Raw genomic sequence first — 20,877 nt, 5'->3', positions numbered from 1 at the left:
TAACAGTTTTCATGTGTAGTGTGAATGTTTGTTTGTTTGTTTATTTTTCACCAGGCACCTTGAGCAGTTCCTTGAGAGCATCTGCAATGGCATCCGTGACTCCTGCCCCACAGTTTCCAGTGCTGGCCTGTTTGCACTGGGACAGTTCTCAGTCCATCTCCAGCCAGAGATCTCACGCTACCACAATCAGCTTCTCCCACTCCTCTTCAGCTTTCTGCCCCACATGTCATCCCAAAACACCGACCAGAAACCCAAAAACCTAAGGATATACTATGCCCTTGAGACATTTTGTGAAAATCTAGGTTTGTCATGAAAGGAACACTGCCGTGATGTAGTACCACAAAATATGCATATTGGTATTGATTGTTTCATGCTGAACGGATATACGTACAAGGAATTGAATCAAAAATAACACTTAGCTTCTGTAACTTGAATGTGGGATTATATCTCTCACTTTAGCCTTTCGAAAGAAATTCTAAAGTAAACATCAAGAGGAAACATCATAAATCATCATACACAAAGTACTGGTATTCCTTCTTATGGGTTTACAGGGACATTCAAGACGATATTCACATCATGTAGCACATAAATTGATAGTGCCATGTGTAAATTTGTGGAATAGTGGTACTTGGGGAGATGAATACTCTGAAAACCCAAAACAAGGATGTTAACATAGAGGCTCACATATTCCAGAAATGTAGCACTGTAATTCCATTACAATACCACTTGCTTATTCAAATAAGTTCACCTGTGTAGAATTTACGCATGTTTTCTTGTTTTGTTCTGCTCCTTTGAGCACCTAATCATACATTCTTATATGAAGCTGCTATGTGATCATCCTTGTTCATTGGGATTTGTTATGGATTTTGAAAATGTTAATTCTTATTCCTCATCCCAATCACTATAAATTCTGAAACTCTGTTACCCAGTATAACCAATTTATAGTTGTTCAAATGTAAAAGTCTGAGAATCAACTGGAGGTCTCCTTTAGATTCTGTTAAAGGAGGATATGAATGGAGGAACTTCAATCTCTCTAATATAATAATAATAATAATAATACAGGGTACTTATAATGCGCCAGTTCCACATAGTTAACGTGCTCAAGGCGCAGTATAAGAAGTAAGTTATGAAATACAAAAATTCTTACACAAACATGCACATGAAAATGAATGACACAATAATGATAATGAAAAAAATATACATCAATAAATCAAATACATCAAAAAATATAGCATTTCAAATACAAAGGAAAGGACATTGTGTATATTTTGAACAGCATAAGCCATCATGTGTAATGTAAGTAATCATATGGATAACTTAGCCTTTTTCATAATTCATTTCACATTTTGAGAATTCTTGTACATGTCAACAGATGAAAGTGCACCTACATTTATGTAACAGTATTTCAAGTGCCCAAGAGCATTAGCATAAAAGCAGCTACTGTAAAAGTGGATATTTTCACACGACTAATTTTTCACATTTAACTGGGTAAGAAGAGTTTCGCTTGTTTTTGATTCTGCGGTATCAAGACATCACGCACAGGAACATATGACAAGCAAAAATATTCGCATGCTTTTATTTTGGCGCTAGTTTCTGGTTTCTTGGAATGGGTGAAAATTTCCACTTTTACAGTATCAATAAGAATTTATTTTATGATTGAGATATATCCTGAAAGGAGCTGAAATGATATGAGACATGTAGGTCTTCGGCCTTATCACATGGCGTATTGTCATCTAATACACTAAGGCACAGATTTGGTACACACATATCTGTTTCCATGGTTTCTCGACCCAAGTACACCTGTATGATGTTGGTAAAACAGTTTGAAACACAGAATGCTGGATGTTATAACTGGACATTGTATGTTTACTTCAAAGAGGGCTAAATTGTCTCTCTTTTTTTTTTTTTTTATCTCCCATACAGGCACAGAATTAGTTCCATACTTGCCTACCCTGATGGGACACCTCCTGACGACACTTCAAAATGCTCAAGATGTCCACATCAAAGAACTTGCCATTAGTGCTATAGGTATAGCATGCACTCATGGCATTCAAGCCACTATATATTTTTTATGAGTGACTCAGGATGTTACATGATTGTATTTCTTCACAGAGATCTGTACTGTTGTTTTTGTTAATAGATGTTGTTAATGGCCTTTCTCTGAGCTGAGTATTGTGTATTAATTCAGTTGTTCTCTCCGTTATATTCAGTATGTAGCATAAGTCCAGAACAGCTGAGAAAGTTTTCAAATGATTGTCTACTTCATATGTAAATGCAGTGTCCTAATAAATGGAGAGCTAGATTTAGGAATGTTCACTTGACTATAAATCAGCCTTGGTAGGGTTGATTCAATACTGTACAGTCTTCTTCAAGGCTATCTGCTTTGTTTTAAAGTTATTCCATATCCAACTTTAGTGTTTTTTGTTTTTTGTCAAGTTTTGTGTATTGGAAGTAATAGAGAGGATAACTTTAAATAGTTAACCATAATCTCAGTGTTAGGTTCCATGTTATACAAGTAGGGTGATTATATCTCTTGGTCTCGCCTGATAGGAGCTGTGGGTAATGCTGTCTCTGAACACATGCTGCCATTCTTTGTGCCAATAATGGATCAACTGAAGCACTACCTGACCAATGCCCATTCAGGAGACTCACTTGTCCTGCAGATCCAGTCCATAGGTCAGTACTACAGGTCATAAATGACTTCACAGTTTATTAAAGATTTTATTTTATATTCAGTATGAGAGCATTTCATCAATGCCAAATATTTATTGATTAAACCATGAATCCACTGTTCTGATGCTTTCATTGTAGCTCATTTCTCTGCAATTTTTTTTTTTTCATGTGTGCTTTTCTCTTCCTTGTCTGCCCCTATAAGCCTCTGTTTTTCTTTCAGTGAACGGTCAGTTATGAAGTTGAGTGTATTTCCAAATGTATTGCAAAAAGCATAGAAAGCATTTGAAGTCATAGCTTTTATTACTTTTTGACAGAGTAAACATATGCTAAATTCAGATGTTTAAAGGAAAGTTTTTGAAAAAAAGTACGCAAATAGTGAGTGGTCACGAGTGCGATGTTACAAGATTACACACAAGGTGAAAGATAGAGGTGCTCTATTCAACAAGGCAAAACCGAGCTGAAAAGTGTTCCTCATCTTTCACCAAGTGCGAAATCTTGTTCCATTGCACGAGTAAAGACCATACACTATTTGTTTTATACAACACCTCAGACGTCGACAGATGTGGTCCACACAGATTCTTGAATTTTGCACAGAAATGGCAACCATTTTCAGTGAGAGATGAATGAGTAACTGCACAGTCACAGTTGGCCACGAACATACCACATACAAGTACGCAAAACGGATGTGGTTGTTTACAAAAAGTATAATTGTTGAGTGCATGCAGCAGATGTTTGCTTATTGTGACATCAGAGCCGTGTAACAGAACAAAAACTTTGAGTCATTTGTGAGTTAAACACAGGAGTCGATGGAAATTGTTGACTTCAGCCATGCGCTATCCATGTTTACTCAAACAAAATTGCACGGCTGACAGCCATAGTGTGCAATGGTACCTTTAAACTAATGCCATGTGATGGGCAATCGACTAGTCAGATAGCTACATTCTTTTTAGGTGTTGTATAAAGTTGCATGTATACGTGTAGCTAGTGATATTTACTAATTTTTTTTTTTGTTTTTGTTTTTAAAGAGTTTCAATGAAAGGGATAGACGTGCTTGGCACTGAGTTTCATATTGAACCATCCGCCATTTCGTGCTGTTTTTTCAGCAATTGGTCAAGTATGATCCATTTTTTTGCACCGTCTTTCCAGATACTCTTGGTGTTTTGGCGAAGCAAATTGGCAAGGAGAACTTTCTCCCACTCACAGAAGAGTGCATTCAGCTTGGGCTGAAGCTCATCGATGAGGTCAACGACCCTGATCTGAGGGGATGCACGTAATGATAATTACAGTTACCATGTGTTGCAAGATACTTGATAAAGTTCTGGGTGTTATGGTAGTGGAATCACCTATGCTTATACAGTAACCTTTCAATTTGAAGTAGGCCCATATATCTTGATAATAGCAATCTGTTTTTTGTTTTGTTTTGTTTTTGATCAGTAGTTATTCATGTATGTTTTTAGATGAACTGTTGTTAATCTTTAAAGCATATAAAGACTCCAACGGCTTCAAAACCATTCATTAAAACTCAAAAATTTCTGCCATCTCGTAGTATGAAAGGAATTGTGAGAAACTGGGAAAGACTAGAAAAAAAGAATAACTCACAAGCTTTGAGAAAAGCAGTGATTTTTTTCCCCTCTTTTTTCAATGCCTCTGCCACAAAGTGTCGCTAGAGGCATTGTGTTTTTTGTGATTTTCCATCCATCCATATTTTAATCCGTAATCAATTTTTTATGCCTCCGCCACGAAGTGTCGCCGGAGGCATTATGTTTTTGGGTTGTCCATCCTTTCGTCCGTCCGTCCGTCCGTCCATCCGTAATCAATTTTGTGGACAGCGTAACTAAAAAACCTTTTGGGGTATCCTAATGAAACTTGGCATGTTTGTGTATGAGGGGGTGAAGTTGTACCTATCAACTTTTGGGTGCACATGCTCAATGTCAAAGGTCAAAAGGTCAAGGTCAAATGCTCAAAATGTCACTATTTCCCCCATATCTATGCATTGCCTGAAGATATTTTCTTGAAACTTAGTGTATACATGTCCTACCCAATTAAGATTATCTGGTGAGAGTTTCGGGTCATGAGGTCAAAGGTCAAGTGAAAATGTTAAAATTTCACTTTTTGCTCTACATACAGTGTATTGGAAATGGTTCAAGGTATCTTCATGGAACATAGTATATACGCATGTATTGACTGGCAGTGATTATCTAGGAGATTTTGGGGTCATGGGGTCAAAGGTCAGGGGCTCAAAGGTCAAGGTCAACTCTTCAAAATTTTACTATTTCCCTCATATTTATGCAGTGCCTGCAGGATTTAAAAAAAAAAAAAAAACTTGGTGTATACATGTACCCAATAGAGATTATCTGGGAAGTTTAGGGGTTTTTTGCCAAAAAAAGGTCAAAGGTCAAATGGTCAAAGATCAAGTGAAAGTGCTGAACTTTACTTCTTCCTCCATATCTCGGAAGTGGCTCAAGTTGTCTTGAAACTACATGTTTATGCATGTTCTGCCGGACAGTGATTCTCTTATGAATTTTAGGGTCATAGGGTCAAAGGCCAGGTGAAAATGGGAACAATTTACTATTCAATACAGAAATTGCACTTTTTCTCCATACCTTGAAAATTACTCAATGCATAAACTTATAAAAGTGTCAGAGTCAAGCAAAAGTCCTCAAATCCCCAAATACATGCTCTCCCATTCATCAAATTAAAGCTAGGTCAAGGAAGGTGAACATTCAACACATTAGTGACAAACATGTCTTTTTGATATTTTGCCAATTATGTGAAACTGTCATCACACATTGTCCACATGTACTATAGACCTATTAGGAGAATGATGCATTATGGCGGAGGCATACCAGTCGCCATAGTGACATTTCTAGTTTAATACTGAAATTACACTTTTTCTCATGGGGTCAAAGGTCAAGTAAAAATGCTCAAATCACAGAATACCTGCCCTCTTAAAACAATTAAGCCATCCATCCAAATGAAACCTAAGGAAAGTAAACACTCAACACATGTGACAATCATGTCATTTTGATTTCTTGCCAATTGTGTGAAACTGTTGTCTCACATTGTCAAGACGTACTCTAGATAGACCTATTGGGAGAACCATGCATAATGGCGGAGGCATACCAGTCGCCATGGCAACATTTCTAGTTTTTCTTGATTACAGTTTCTTACTGGAGGATTGAAAGGAGTGTTTAAGGTGTGGACATTTGTTGTGTTTCTCTTCTGCCATGCAGGTATAACCTCTTCGCATCCATCTCATCAGTTTTAGGCGAGAATATGTCCAACCACCTCATGGTCATCACACAGCTCATGTTAGACTCATTACGATCCACTGATGGTGTAGTGGTAAGTCTAGAACTTACAGGCAAGTGAGCATCAGAATATGATACTGATAGGGCTCTTTACATTCACTCGATCTTGCAGTTACTTTCATCTAATCTTTCATAATTTCTGTGTGAGAAAGATGAAGCTCATTCATCAAATTCAAAAGAAATAGACTTACCATTTAAGTTACTTAACATGTGACCTGAGAATTGCCTTTTCCTTAATGTAATCATGAGATGCTTGGTAGAACTTGGAACAGATGAAGTTTGTGACACACTTATTCTGCTGAAGCCTTACATTTGTGTACATATTGTGTTTTTGTATATTTTCGTTTGGTTGTCTGTTTGTAGCCTTATTTTGATGAGGAGGCAAGCAGAGTGCAATCCCTGTTTGAAGATGCCAACGGAAATGATGACACGTCAGATACATCTGACTCTGATGACGAAGATGAAGATGAAGATGACATACAAGGGTGAGATATCTTTGATGGATAAAGCTAGTTACTTTCTGTCTTTCCAGTTTACAGAAAAGAGGAAACCTGTCAAGAGAAGTTGGTACTTTGACAGCTGTTTAGTAAGTTCATGCATTGCTTAAAAGTGGTACACAAGTTTTTAGGGTAAAAATAATGTGCTTTTAGTTTTACGACAGAATTCAATTGTCAGAATCTACATCTGATGTTATCCCACATCAGCCATGCATTTTAGTGAGTTGCATCAGTGTCTTGTGCTAGAGTGATTTAATGAACAAACTGCCTCCTGTCTTTCAGATATAATGTGGAGAATTCCTACCTGGATGAGAAGGAGGACACTTGTAATGCAATGGCAGAAGTGGCGCTCAATGCAAAGTGAGTAAAATTTATATTTGGTCCATGTGAATTTGTGAGGTATTTCGCTCAGAGCCCCCATTCTCTCTTTTAAATTTTTACTTGATGGTAAACAAAGGATACGAGCCTGCAACGTCGGCTGCTGCAGCCGTCCCCGACATGTCCCCACACGTAGACTTACGTGTATGTTGTGTACATGTGTGCGATGCATCAACTTCAACTTTACCTCCTGGCATTTCGTGTGGCTCTAAATCAATTCCCAACCTTAGATGAGGGATAATTCTGCTGTGATCAAACGCAATTTGGACTATAGTTTCGATTTTGTTGAATTTTGGTTTCGATTTTGTATTCAGTATTTTCTGTAACTGGGTGGAAAACACTGCATTGCTGCTACGGAACATGCAACAGTATGTCTGCAGACCACCTGGGCAAATCCAAATCGGCTACGGCAGTTGCAAGTTTGATGAGTTTCTCTTTGTTGTAGCCACTTGTGCTCACACCTTTATCCCTCAAATACTCAGTTAATTCCTTAACTGTCCAATCCTTCCATTGCTTGCTTGAACTTTGGCTAGAACTTGAAGCTGACGTCATCACAAAGCAAGATTATGGCAAACAAAAGTTGTTGATTATCCGCAGCGAGTAACGATCGTAGACAATACACACATGAATGCAAAAACAATGTGGCTTGCGCGTCTGCACTTATTTCGCTTGTCCGACATAGTTACAATCACTAGGGTCGCGTGGGGTTGACGTCATTATGCATATCATTAGTAAACCGGTCTATTAGCATGGAATGAGAGGAACTATAGTATAATTACAGAATCCGCCCCTAGATCTACAGACTAGGATAGCCAAAAAAGTCCAGCCCAATAAAGGTTAAAAATGGAAGTGTTGATAACCATATACATTATGTAATCCTGTATGAGCTGAAATTTTCGCGGTGGTTTTATTTTCGCGAAGTTCGCAAATCGCCTTTGAACCGCGAAAATAACAACGCGCGAAAACAAAAACACACGAAAACAACGCAGGGAAATGAAAATCAAGCCATGCCATGTGCTGCAGGATCGCGCAAAATTATAGTGCTATACAGTACACTACTAGTACTCGTAGCTAGCTACATACAATGTACGTAGGTCTAGCACACAGCTCTCATGAGCTGAGCCATATGGCCATGATGTAGCTAGCATTAATAAGTACAGTACTTCGAATGCGGAACACATTCATACACACTGTGGAATCAGTTTTTTCGTGAGAGTTCAAGTAAGCTCAGTTAGACCCTCGCAACTGCGAAATTAACAACACGCGAAAATGTCCTCCAAGTAGCAATTCGCGAAAATATCTGTACGCGAAAATTTCAGCTCGTACAGTATCTGTCATTGACTATTCAAAGGATGAATATTCTGTTGGAGTAAGTTTATGTAAGTTGTAAAAGTAGCTTTCCAAGTAAAGCACTAAGTAAAAAGACACTTGAAATCAGTGAAGAAGAGTATTGATATTCTTAACCTGAGATTTATCTGTTTGTTTGTTTTCTTTGGAGGGGGATGTTGGGTGTTGTATATCAATATGGCAGCTAATAATCAACTGGATGTTAGTTTGTTGGTTTTATCATGAGTCCATAACAAGGACATTTAGAATTCATAAACATCACTATATAATTTCACATACCTGGTAATCACTAGCATGAAATTCATATACATTGTTTGTAGTTACAAAAGTATGAACAAATTAAATTCAAATGCATGTAAACATAATTCAAAAAATCCAAAGGGAGATTAGAAATATTTCTGATGTATGATTTAAAAGTCAATGAAAAAAAAAAAAGGTGTTGATTATGTATCTTATTGATGTGTTCTTAAACAGGTTTTCACATCCAAGTTCTTAATGTAATGTGAGAATATATTATTTGAATGAATTTATGCTGCAATATAATTTTTCAGCTGAACATTCAAAAGTCAATTCATAATGTATGGATTTTTTTCTATTATGTGTGCCACATACCTGTAAATCATATGTAATGCCATGTTATAAATAGCCTGGAGTTTACTTACAGGAGTTACATTAGTGTTCAACAAGATGACACTGCAGTAAACTGGATGGTATTTCATGATATGTTTTATCCAAATGAAGAGCTGTACTTCTAATTCAAAAAAAGAAAGAAAGAAAGAAAGGATGGTTACATTTCTCTATTTTTTTGTTTTCATTGCAGTTTTTTCCCTCTTTAAGGATGCCCAGATTTTTTTTTTTTTTTTTTTTATGTTTCTGCTGTTTCTTACGCATATCATGTCCAGACCACTAGTGAACTACTTAGGCTTTATGATGCGGTATCGGTTTGGTCAAATTAGACAAATTTGTTCCCAAAATCAGCATGATGAATAAGACTTGATACAAGAAAAATGTCATGTCAGATATCAGCAATGGAATCACTGAACTCCACCCCTTTCCAAAGAAAGCTCTGTTGTTTTCTAAAGCATATTGTAGCCTTGTTATCACTGATCAGTGTTTATATGAATGGTATATTTGTCAGAGCTTGAAGTGAAGACTCGTGCAGTTCTCGTGACACTGCTTTGAACTCGTGTCCATATTCGAACATGTAATGAAGAAATCCAAAATATCTGTATTTGTTTGTTGACTGTGCTGCACATATTCACTGAAAATTACATTTGCCATGAATCAGCACTATGACTGATAAGAGGGAGTGTATTTAATGGGAAATATGATGAATGCCATTTTGATGCCAATTGCATTCAGAAGTTGCAAAAGAAAAAGTCAATGGGATCGTATGTAACTGTCTATGTAATGATGCAAGCTAATTTGTGTACCAAAATATGAGAGTTTGTATTTTTATTTCACATAGTGCTGTGATTATTGCAAAGTGTTACTATGCCATGCAAGTCTTAGGATGTTCGTACTCACGGTTTGCGTGTATACGGTAGAGACAATTTGTCATATCTATATGATTTTGGCAAAACTCCCAATTTTCTGTATCAAAAGCATACACAAATTTGCCAAGTTATGCCATGGTCTGACTGATCTCATGGTACAATCATACAGTATTATTCATATCTGTTAATATTAAATCATATTCACAACCATTCTTTTGACAACAAATTCTCATACCATAGAGTACAGATTTGCGTTCAAGCCAGACTGTGACATTGCACAATTCTAATCCTGCATGCTATGGAGAGTTTACATGATAAGGTGAAGCAAAGTTCTCGCTGTCTGTCATTTGAAATATTCTAGTTTTATAGCATACACGATGTACTACATGCAAGCACTCTGAACTGTGAATCAGCCAGACGTGAAAGGCCTTTAGATAGGAGCATCTTCCATTTGTATAGCCAGAGCTAATGTCGTCTTGCTTGTCTGTTCGGCAATCCTGTTCTCCACAGGGCAGCTTTTCTCCCTTACATTGAAGAGTGCTACAATGAGGTCTACCGACTGATGGACTACCCAGCCCCAGGCATCAGACAGGCAGCCACAGTGTGCTCAGGGCAGCTTTGTTGCACCCTTGGGCAATGTGGTAACATGGCAGAAGTGTCACAAGCTGAAGGTATTGAATACTGACAAAAACAGCTAAACTCTTAATACTTTTCTTCTGGCCCCTATCCCCTGGTGTCCACAAGTATGCAAATGTTGCAGGCATTTGGTACAAAAACAGCATTTCATTTTGTCTATCAGTGTAGCAGCTGGGAATGTTAAGTGACAGTAAATTACTATGCATTTCCTCCTCACTTTCCCGTCCTTTTACCCCTCCCTTCTCCCCCTGTTAAATTGTCACAACTCTAGAACAGTTTGATGTAAGTTGTAATGGGTGTAATTTTTTTCTTGATTATGTCAGGAAGAAAAGGTGGTGAGGAGAATGAACTTGTGAGGCCATAACATATAATTGGCATTTATGATGGTGACTATTGTTACCAGTCTTAGAAAATAATGCCAACCTGAGATTCTGTAACTTTTCTGTGGGCTTCTGGTGAAACTTTTGCTAATCTATTTGTGTGACATTGCTCTTTTAAAGTATACCAATACCCTGAGTAGTATGTTTGCTATTTCTATCTTTGTAGAATATATATACTTTAGACATGTCCTCTGCAAAATATTTATTTTTATGGGGGGGGGGGGAGTTTGAATATGAATTTCGAAGAGTATACAAAAACAAAATGGACTTGAAATGGGCTAGTTGATCACCCGATTCTTTCAGTTGGATTGATCTGGCTATGAAGCTGTCAATGCTTTTTTCCAAATACGTCTTAGAACAATAGTGATATGCAATGCGTGCCTGCGATCAGCTAATGGATCAACATGGATTCTCAATATTATTCGTTAAAACGTACGTATAGCTAGAATGCCCACACATCTGTACTGGAGCTTATAGAGTAGAATGCGCAGAGCACAAGTGCCAAACTGTTACAGAGATATGATCTGATTTCTCAAAATATGTATATTTCAGGGTCTATCACAGGTGAATTATGGCTGTTGTATGTGTACTCTAGCTGTACACAAATTTGATTTCCAGGGTATTTGTACACTTCAATGATTTCAACACAAACATGGAATACATTTACATGTTTATAATGGGCAATAAGATTGTACATGGAAATGGGATCAATTTAATAGCATATGGTATCAAAATGGGAGCAAATAGTTTGCAGGAGTATTACCTTTTGCTTTAAATTTACTCAGACTGTGTCTCAGCATCTCCTGCTTACAGAAGCCAAGACTGCCATGAGTTCTCTCTTACCCTGTACAATTATTTACTGTTTTATTGTAATGGAAACAGTGAAATTATTATTTTCACAAGTATCTTCTGAATGAAATTGTTTTATTTGTGGTGTGGTAGTAGATAAACAAAGGAAGAGCACACAAATGATTGTCTTCTTATGTTGACAGCCTTGACAGAGATGCTAGATCAAGTTGTCCCCCACTTTGTGGAGAACATAGATTCAGACAGTGAGCGTCGGGTTGTCATTACAACGCTGGAGGTTTTGAAAGACCTGCTAGATGCCATTGGTCCATTTGTGGTCAAGAACCCAGAGTTCCTCACAGCAATTACAGGGTCTATCAAGAATGTTCTCCAGCACAAGGTAAGTCAATATTTACACTTCATGGGTTTCATTATAGATGGGTGACAGAAGGATTTATTTGCATTTCATTACCACAATGATACGTTCTATGTAAGATTTACATGCTTTATTTATGTCTTATTGTCATATTTGAAGTTTGTTCTTGTGCAAATCCTATGCATACTGTGATAGTATTGTATTTGTCTTCACTTCATAAAATACACAGTGGCACATTGCCAATCTCTGATACCTACATGTATCACTGATTGTGGCTTCTGAAATCAAACCTGTGGTATCATAGTGCCATGGAATGCCTCTCCTATGTTTGAGCAGATTATGGGTGTGATACCAGTTTATATTTTATATCCTCTGACAAAAAGAGGAAAATTTCAAAGAGTATATAATTGTGTATACCAGATATGTGGAAAAAATCCATCTATAGTTTCTCTGAGTGAATTTTTAATCCATTTGTCAAAACAGGAAGAGGAAGAATAAGAAAATGTTAAAGTTTATCATTTGTGAATGTCTGATAGGTTGTTTTAGTGAAAAAAATGCCATACTACATGTACTTTTTTGTGGGTTCAGATGAAACCACTGCATATGATTGTATGATACTTTTTTCTTTTTTTTTGGGGGGGGGGGGTCATATTTTTTTCAATTGCAAAGTCGGAGTATGGTTGTGATTACCTTGACAGTGCTTGAATGCCAACTTCTTTTTTTTTATTTGCACAGTATGTTTGTTTATTACATTCATACTGTGAACGTTGCTTCTTAGGCCTTCATTTTAGTTCCCCTGACTTGAGAATTTTGGTAATCTTTGCCTGAAGTGAAGATGGGGGGGGGGGGGGGAAGGGGGGTGTTTCAGTGTTCTAACTTGAATCTAAGTTTGGTGTGCTACTGCCTGGTGGCTGAAGGGCAATAGCTGCAATCACACTGCCAAAATATCACAAAATTTAAAGGGTGTGTGCAGTTCTGTTCAAGGTGAGGATTTAGCTTTTAACGTTTTGCAAGATATTCAGAAACCACTCTTTGAGATGTCAGAGAGCATGTAATTCTTAGGGGTATCAGAAGTTTATTTGATGAAAATCGGTTTTGAAATGGCTGAGATATCCAAAAACAAGGTGAAACAAAGAGATCCTAATAAAAGGCTTGGCCTGTAGTCTTTTATTATTATCACTTTTTTTGATATCTCAACCATTTGAAAACCAATTTCATCAATTAAATGTTGAATCCTTCTTAAAATTACATGTCCTTTCATATTTCATAAGAGGTTCCTCATTATCTCTCTTAGGAATGTTCAAAACATGAATCCCCACCTCAACCAGTACTGTACAGCCCCTTTAAGTTCTATTAGTTATGCCAGTGTGACCACAAACTTCCTGAAAACTTCTTATGAAACTTCTCATGAAACCTCCCACTCAATTTAATGAGGAAATTTCCTGAATCCCCGCAAAACTTCTCAAAGTTTGTGCAGCCTGAACATTCGCAACTGAAATTGTGAAATTTGTCACATGAAAAGTCCACCACCTGTTTGTTGGAGGTGCCTCCGAAGAATCCACTCATTGGGTTGTGAGTATTGTTTCATCACAATCATTAGCTGTCAGATGGTGCGCGCTTTCTTCTTTCTTCTTTGCACACGAGTTACCCTAACTGTGAGAAATGAAGCATTGAGAAGCTTGGCTGCCAGTGTGAACGGATGAGCAACCTATACAAAGGTAGAAGGTAAACTTTGAGAAGTTTTGCCATTGTTACCGGGGCTAATGATACATTATTTAGGAATTATAGATATTGAGTTGAATCGAACTGGTGTCAAATCCATAATTACTAAGAGGAGTGCTGGTAAATTTGTTACACATTGACACCATTCTCTTCTGAAGACTGCATGTCAGGATGAGGATGAGGAAGAGGAGGAGGAGGATGACAGTGAACAGGCAGAGTCTGATGCAATTCTAATGGAATATGCAGGAGATGTCATTCCATCAGTCATCAAGGCACTACATGGGAAACAAGATGTTGCCGTCTCTATGGTCACTGAGATGCTTCCATTTTTGCTAGCAAAAACGGTAAGAATTCCCTATAGTTTTATTCCATGTTTGATTGTGGCAGTGTTTTGATCATGTAACCATGGCATTAGTAATAATTCTCACTTCCTCTTCACAGTACATCACTTATTTCATTTTTATTGGAAAACATTTTAACTTCATGATTCCACTCAAAGTATATCCAGGATATATTACCACACATCTCTAAAGCTAATGGATGTAATTCTGATTTACATCTGTAATAAACAGAAAATACTTATTTTATAACCTTCATATCTGAAATCCTGTTCAGTGATTGGTCTACATAGTGCCATGTATCCAAGCATAACATTTCTATGTGTTGAAAATGCAATGGAGAAAAAATATGCTACATTGTGATGACAGGACATCAGTATTTTACAGTTTATATCATGTCATAGATAAGCCAGTGATCAGTGTGTTTTTAATCAGTTGCATGTGTAAACTGCTTGTTGTATCCAACTAAGACTATTGTGTAAATCACATCCACTGCAGTGCACTTTTCATTTTGCGCTGCAATATGTAACTGTTTTTATTTTAACAAGTTTACCATTTTGATTGGAGGGATATGTAAGTTTAATAGAAAGTAAATGTGTTTTGGATTCAAAATGTTTTATCTTTTGTGTATTATAGAAAAAGAGCTGTCCTGCTTCTGACAAGTCATTTGCATGTGGTGTTCTGGCGGAGAGTGTGTGTGCCTTGAAAGGAAGCGTTGCCCCCTTTGTGGACCCTTTCCTGAAGATTTTCACTCACCTGACTCAGGATGAGGATGAGGAAGTGAGGAGCAATGCTGTCTTTGGGCTTGGTGTCCTAGCTGAGCATGGCAAAGATGCCCTCTATCAGTATCCTCTTTTTCTCTCTTACAACCAAGCATCATCTTCATTCTTTGATTGTGTCAAAGGACTGAAGTTTTTCTTAGTGTCTTTCTCCACCCATAGTATTTATGTAAATTCCTGACAAGTTGTAGGCATTATTGTGGTTTTTTGTCAGTGTATATCTTTTGAAGGTGATGATCTGCTGTGCCAGGATGAGTTAATTCTGTGTTTATAAAGAATGAATGAAGTTCCTTAAAATAATGTTTTGTGAATCAGACACTACCCCAGCTTGCTACAGGTCCTGTCAGGTGTGATGGGGAGAGAATCCAACGGTCGGGTCATTGATAATGTCTGTGCCAGTGTCTGCCGTCTCATCACAACCAACCACACTCTAGTTCCTGTCAGTCAGGTAAGTCCCAAACCCAGCAAAACCTTACATAGTAGGAAGTGGCCCTTGTGTGCAAGTCGTCTCCTTAAACCTCCTTTTCATCTTGATGTAACTTTTTGTATAAAAGTGCAATTCGTCAAATTTCAGGTCAAGTTACACACTCATTTGTCAGTAAGACATTTAAAACATTCTTCAAATATCCTGTAGTGTCTATGAATGCTGAAGGTACTTTAAATTTTTCTATAAGGTAAACAACATTTGCTGAAGTGAGATTAAGAACGATTATATTGCGCAGTTAAGGTACTGGTATATGCTTCATAGATTAAATCCACCTTGATTAGTTGTGAGTTGTTTTCTGTGAGAATGAGTCCAATTTTGTTTGAGGTTTGCTTCAAGTGAGAACCATCTTGAACTGGGATTACTGTCCTGCAAGCCCATCTCATCTCTAGCTTTTGGCCACAAGCATCAGAGCAGCATGTATGAAATCATTCCATTACTGTTGCTATTAAATGCCACAGAGACACACAAAAAAAAAAAAAAAAAATCATTTGAATGCATCTTCAGTTTCCTTGAGTTCTAAAGCCGCTGCTGATTGCTGAAATGCTCTCCTCTCATATCAGTGTATCACGACAATAGAAATAAGATTGTTGTCAAATTTACTGGAGCAGTCATCTTTGTATTGAAGTAAATTCTCTTTGAGACTCCTTGATGCTTTTGCTCACAAATCAAACCACTATGCATTTCCCAGGTTCCTTCTGGTACTCTTCTCACAGTAATCCTTTTCAAGAAAAAGAAATGCGTAAAGTTGTGACACACTGGAAGAAAAGGCCATTCTGCAAGAGTCCTAGATTGCTCCTTAAGTTAAATATTTCTTGTTAGCATTGTCTTATCTGCTTAAAAGGAGACTTCTGGATGATTTTCAGATTTTTACATTTGAACATCTATAAATTGGTTGTACTGGGTACAGAGTTTGGAAATTTACAGTGATTGATTGGGATGAGGAATAAGAATGTTCTCAAAGTTCATTGTAAATCACAATGAGCAAGGATAATGACATAGGAGCTTCACATAAGAATGCATGACTGGGTGCTCAAGGAAGCAGAACAAAAGAAAACATGCATAAATTCTACAGAGGTGAAGTTGTTGAGCAAGTGCCATTGTAATGAAACTACATCACTACATTACTAAAATTTGTGAGTCTCTTTGGCATCATCCTTGTTCAGTGTATACATGTCTTGGGTTTTTCAGAGTATTGGTTCGCCTGCTCTAGAACCACAGTAAATACCACAAATCTATACATGACACTATCTACTTATGTATTACATGATGTGAAATTATATAAATCTGGAATTTTAATTAAGACAGACATCTAAATATCTAAATATGATATTCAACATTCATATATGTCTTTTGAAATTTTAGATAGTGTTACCTGTAATGTTAAATGTGGAGCCTCAAGTAATGAGCAAAAACAATACATGATGTACAAAACTTAAACAGTGGGAAGGTAAAAACTTAGAGCCTATATCTAGAATTCTATCTCTGAAATCATTAGGTTGTTGATGCTTGAATCAATCATTTCATAATCTTGGGAGTAGCATTATATGAAACTTGAAGGATTCATTTTGCTGTTGATATGCAAGATTTGTCTGATTCTTTTATTCAATGTCAAAATATCTTAAAACATGATTTCCTCTCCCACTCTCAGCTGGTGCCAATGCTCCTCAAGTATCTCCCCCTAAGAGAGGATATGGAGGAAAATGTGACTGTCTACACCTGCTTGGGTCGACTCTATGAAGCTGGTCAGGTGACCCTTGTCCAGTCCCTGCCCCAACTTGTCAATATCTATGCCCAGGTGTTAACTACACAAGAACTGAAAGATGGTAATTACATGTTTTGTTATATGAGCGCACCTGAGCAGAATGGCCCAAGTGAGCTATTGCTACTGTTTAGTGTGTGTCATCTATCATGCAGTGTGCATCATTTTTATCTTTTGCTTAATAGAAATAGCTGACTTGATTTCAAGCATGCTATTTGTGTCTGCAGCTTTCACACTCATCCCTTATCTTTTATTCTCTGATATTTTCTTTATAGTTTGATATCAAATTTTGGGAGGTTAGATATATGGCTCATGTGTCAGATCACATTTTATAACACTTAAAAAGATTTTTTTAGAGTTGTAAAATTTGCTAAAATGTACCTTTGCGTATTTTCACTGTTGAGCATGTAATTTTTATCCAGGGCTCGACACTAACGGTGGCCCGGTGGCCCAGGGCCACCAAAAACGCAAGTCGGGCCACCAAAATTTCGGAAATGAAGAATGGGGTAGCCTGATCGGGCCACCAAAAAAGGTCGGATGTTTGCCTTTGGGCCACCAAAAATAAAAGTTAGTGTGGAGCCCTGTTTTATCGAACAGTTTTGAATAGCGCATGCTGGCACTATCCATGTAAATCAACTCCCATGATATGCTCGAAGTAAACTCATAGTTAAGAACCATTGCACTTTTCAAATGTCTTGATATACATAATTTTTGCCATGTACCCTATCAGTCACAAGCATCCACTCAATCAGTTCAATTGATCCTTTCTTCGTTTAACTGTACCATTTGCCTGTCCTTAGAAATGGTCGTCATTACTGTACTACACTGTATGTTCGTATCTCGGCTTAGACCACACTTGTCAATGTCCATGATGTTTATGAAACGTACATGGGTACACAAGGATTTGAAATAAACAAAACCGTTTAATTAATTATCATTATATTTTGTTTATTCAAAAAATGTCATTCTGGCTGGACTCTGGTGGAATCACACCTTACTATCCTGTTGTGTGTAATGCTAGTTGTCAGAAAAAGCTGGACTACTTACGTGCTCTCATTGTAATTCATCAGCGTTTTCCCTTGTACAGTCTTTTTCTGTAAAATATTTAAGGACTTTTGATATGTTCATGATTCTGCTTCAGATGTGCGGCTGACAATGATCCAGACCCTGCAGCTGGCCAAGACCACTCAGCCAGACCCATTCAGCTCTAGTGTTGCTGCCCTCCCCCTGGAGGTTGTCAACTTGCTCAGCAACCTCCTCATGCAGGCCTCTTAGCTGGTTTCCTGGAATGTGGCTGCATTGATGCTGTGGGGCAGTCAACAAAATAACCATAGCAATGTAGGAAGAGCTCACAGTCATCTTCAGTTCAGTTCGAGTGTCATTATTTTTTCCTATTTTGATTATATTTTGATGTTGTAAGGCATTTCGTTTTACGACATTTGATAAATAACTGAAGAAACCGAAGTATTTGTGTGTGCACATGTGTGTTTTTGTCATTCATCTAATATTATGCTCTAGCAGTTATTAACAAATGCACAATAGTTTCTCCTTGTTTTTCAAGATTCTTTAAAGAAGTACTCTACTATGTACTGTCAGTTCTCTGTTTTGTTCAATACACCTTTCTTTAATCAGTATCTTATGGAAGCAGTTGAAGTATTTGATGATACCCACACCATGTCAAACCTATTGCGTTTCTTATACAAACTCTTGGTCAAAACTGAAATGCATAGAGCCACTACAGTATTGCTAGATAGCCCAGAATCAATTACAAGTGCACAGTTTTGATGTCTTATGTTATATGAAGAGCAGCTGAATATTTGGGAGTGGTTAACAATACAATCAAGTTCAAAATTTGGAATTAAATTTAAGGATGCCTTTGAACAGAACAGTGTAACAAATGCAAAGATACTATAATTTAACTGTACCTAGTTTGTTGGTTTGAAAAGAGAGAGAGAGAAAAAAAAGAAAATCCGGCAGTAGGAACTTCATTCTCTGTTTACCTTGTGAATGTGATTATACATTTGAATTACAAAAGAAAATGAGAAATGTCTGCCTGGTCTGGTTTGTACTTTTTGCTGGACTGACGTTTTATACCATGTTTTCATTTTATTTAAAGGCTCAACGCTGAAATGATATCCATAAGAGTAAATGATAATACTTGGCATTAATAGAGTGCTTGATATGGGCATTTCTATGCACATTAATACAGAACTGAAAAGTTGCAGTAAGATACAGAATATAATTACAAACGTTCTGATATGTATATAGCAAAGGAATAGATTAAGATTGATTGAATAGGTCAATCTTTGGTTTGGTCTTTGATTTAAATTGTCTACATTTTGAGCATTTTGAATATGAGAGGGGGGCATGTTTTGTTCCAAAGAAATGGAGCAATGACAGACAATGCCTGAACATTCAAACTGTCCTGTTCTGTACAGAAAGGGATAATAGTAAGGGAATTGTAAGGGATACTAGTCAAAGCATATTAGCAGACTTAGTGTGAGACAAATACATAGACAAGTAGGCTGTGAGAATTTTGCTTTGTTGGTTTAAAACCCCAATTTGTTGATTGATTGGTCAGCATGAGAAATAAATTGTCACCATATTTATTGTTGTAAAACCAAGTAAGTTGCTCTCCGTGTGTGATAAATCCTCCAGTCTTCCATTGCATGTACTTTCTGTGCACTAGGTATTGGTGCAAAGGAACAGACAGTTCCATAATGTGTTCAGAGACAGAGTGTAAAAGGTATTTTTGTTTTTAAGTCTCCACAGTACATCAGAATCAAATCAGTAGGCTCAGTCTACAGTTACTGTTGGAATGTGACTTTAAGTAATGGATCTGATCCCAAATTTGTCATGTTAAAAGTGTAGGTCAGAAGAAAAGCTCTCATCAAATGTGAAAAAAATTTAAAAATATATATATGTATGTATATGTTCACTTAATCAAATGTCTCTGTGATATACTATTGCATAAGCCATGATATCACAGGAAGCAATTGTTTAACTGCCTATAAAGCAAAATGTATACCGTTGCTTGAAATCAGTGTAATTTTTGGGGTAGCATGGAGAAGATTTTGCTTTGTATGTATTCAAGCTATTTTTGGCCATAAAACCATAAAAGTTTGTTGATAGGCAAATTCAACATCCGAATTTTGTCATAGTGTGTCAACATATGTACAACTGATGAAAAAAAAGCATGCTCACCTTTTAAAGCAACATAAAGAGATACAACATTTAGAAAGGAAAGCTTCAGCAGTTGTCATTTCAGCTTACACCAAATGCATAAGTATGATAAAAATCATCATCTATATGTGGAAATAAGTTACTACAATGTATTTGAAAAGTTGTATAGATAAACAAACCTCTCAAATATGCAAATGCTCTGATTTTTTGAAGGATTAACATGTTGTTGAATCATGCTGTTAATGATGAAATCATTGGAGCCATGTAAATATCATTGGACATGTAGTCCATCATTATGAACTTGATATAGATCAAATGGAAAATGATGTGCAACAGTTTGTGAATGATAATTGAGAATACAGCACAAAGTGTTGTAGAGATTACTTAAAATAGAAACTTCTACTTGTCAATCCTTCTATTTTTCAAAATAATCTTTTGATAGAATGTTTTATGACATACTCTGTGGATTAACATTCTTGAGATTAGAAGACTAGTGAGGCTATCACAAGGCTTGTGATACACTCAAGGGGTTTTTGTGCATGGAACAATGAGAGGATAGCAAGATTAGCATGCAATCTGCCACAAGGTCACTTAAGAAAGAGAAATACTGTCTTCCGTACAATCCTTTCTCACTTATGTAATGATTATTTCTACATACATATTTAACATAGCTGTACTAGCAGTGTCTGTTACACACAAGGCATCACACAGTGTTCCTCTCCCCTAATA

General features: G+C 36.9%; 1 protein-coding gene across 2 annotated transcripts in view; it reads left to right on the top strand.

Annotated features, from left to right (window-relative positions):
• Positions 1–20,877, top strand: part of LOC140233500 (importin-4-like) — an 83,861-nt gene extending 62,984 nt beyond the window's left edge. For both annotated transcript variants that reach the window (XM_072313618.1, XM_072313619.1), the window contains 14 exons: positions 55–302; positions 1,924–2,028; positions 2,551–2,676; positions 3,820–3,943; positions 5,907–6,018; positions 6,348–6,469; positions 6,764–6,841; positions 10,213–10,373; positions 11,711–11,904; positions 13,761–13,946; positions 14,577–14,785; positions 15,035–15,167; positions 16,855–17,029; positions 18,107–20,877. In XM_072313618.1, the coding sequence (XP_072169719.1) occupies positions 55–302; positions 1,924–2,028; positions 2,551–2,676; positions 3,820–3,943; positions 5,907–6,018; positions 6,348–6,469; positions 6,764–6,841; positions 10,213–10,373; positions 11,711–11,904; positions 13,761–13,946; positions 14,577–14,785; positions 15,035–15,167; positions 16,855–17,029; positions 18,107–18,240 (2,107 nt within the window). In that variant the 3' untranslated portion in view covers positions 18,241–20,877. The remainder of the gene's footprint in view (positions 1–54; positions 303–1,923; positions 2,029–2,550; positions 2,677–3,819; positions 3,944–5,906; positions 6,019–6,347; positions 6,470–6,763; positions 6,842–10,212; positions 10,374–11,710; positions 11,905–13,760; positions 13,947–14,576; positions 14,786–15,034; positions 15,168–16,854; positions 17,030–18,106) is intronic.

Source organism: Diadema setosum, chromosome 9 (genome assembly GCF_964275005.1).
Source record: "Diadema setosum chromosome 9, eeDiaSeto1, whole genome shotgun sequence".
In the NCBI taxonomy this organism is placed as follows: Eukaryota; Metazoa; Echinodermata; class Echinoidea; order Diadematoida; family Diadematidae; genus Diadema; species Diadema setosum.
Note: the sequence above shows the minus strand (reverse complement) of the source record. Positions and strands in the feature narration are given on the sequence as shown.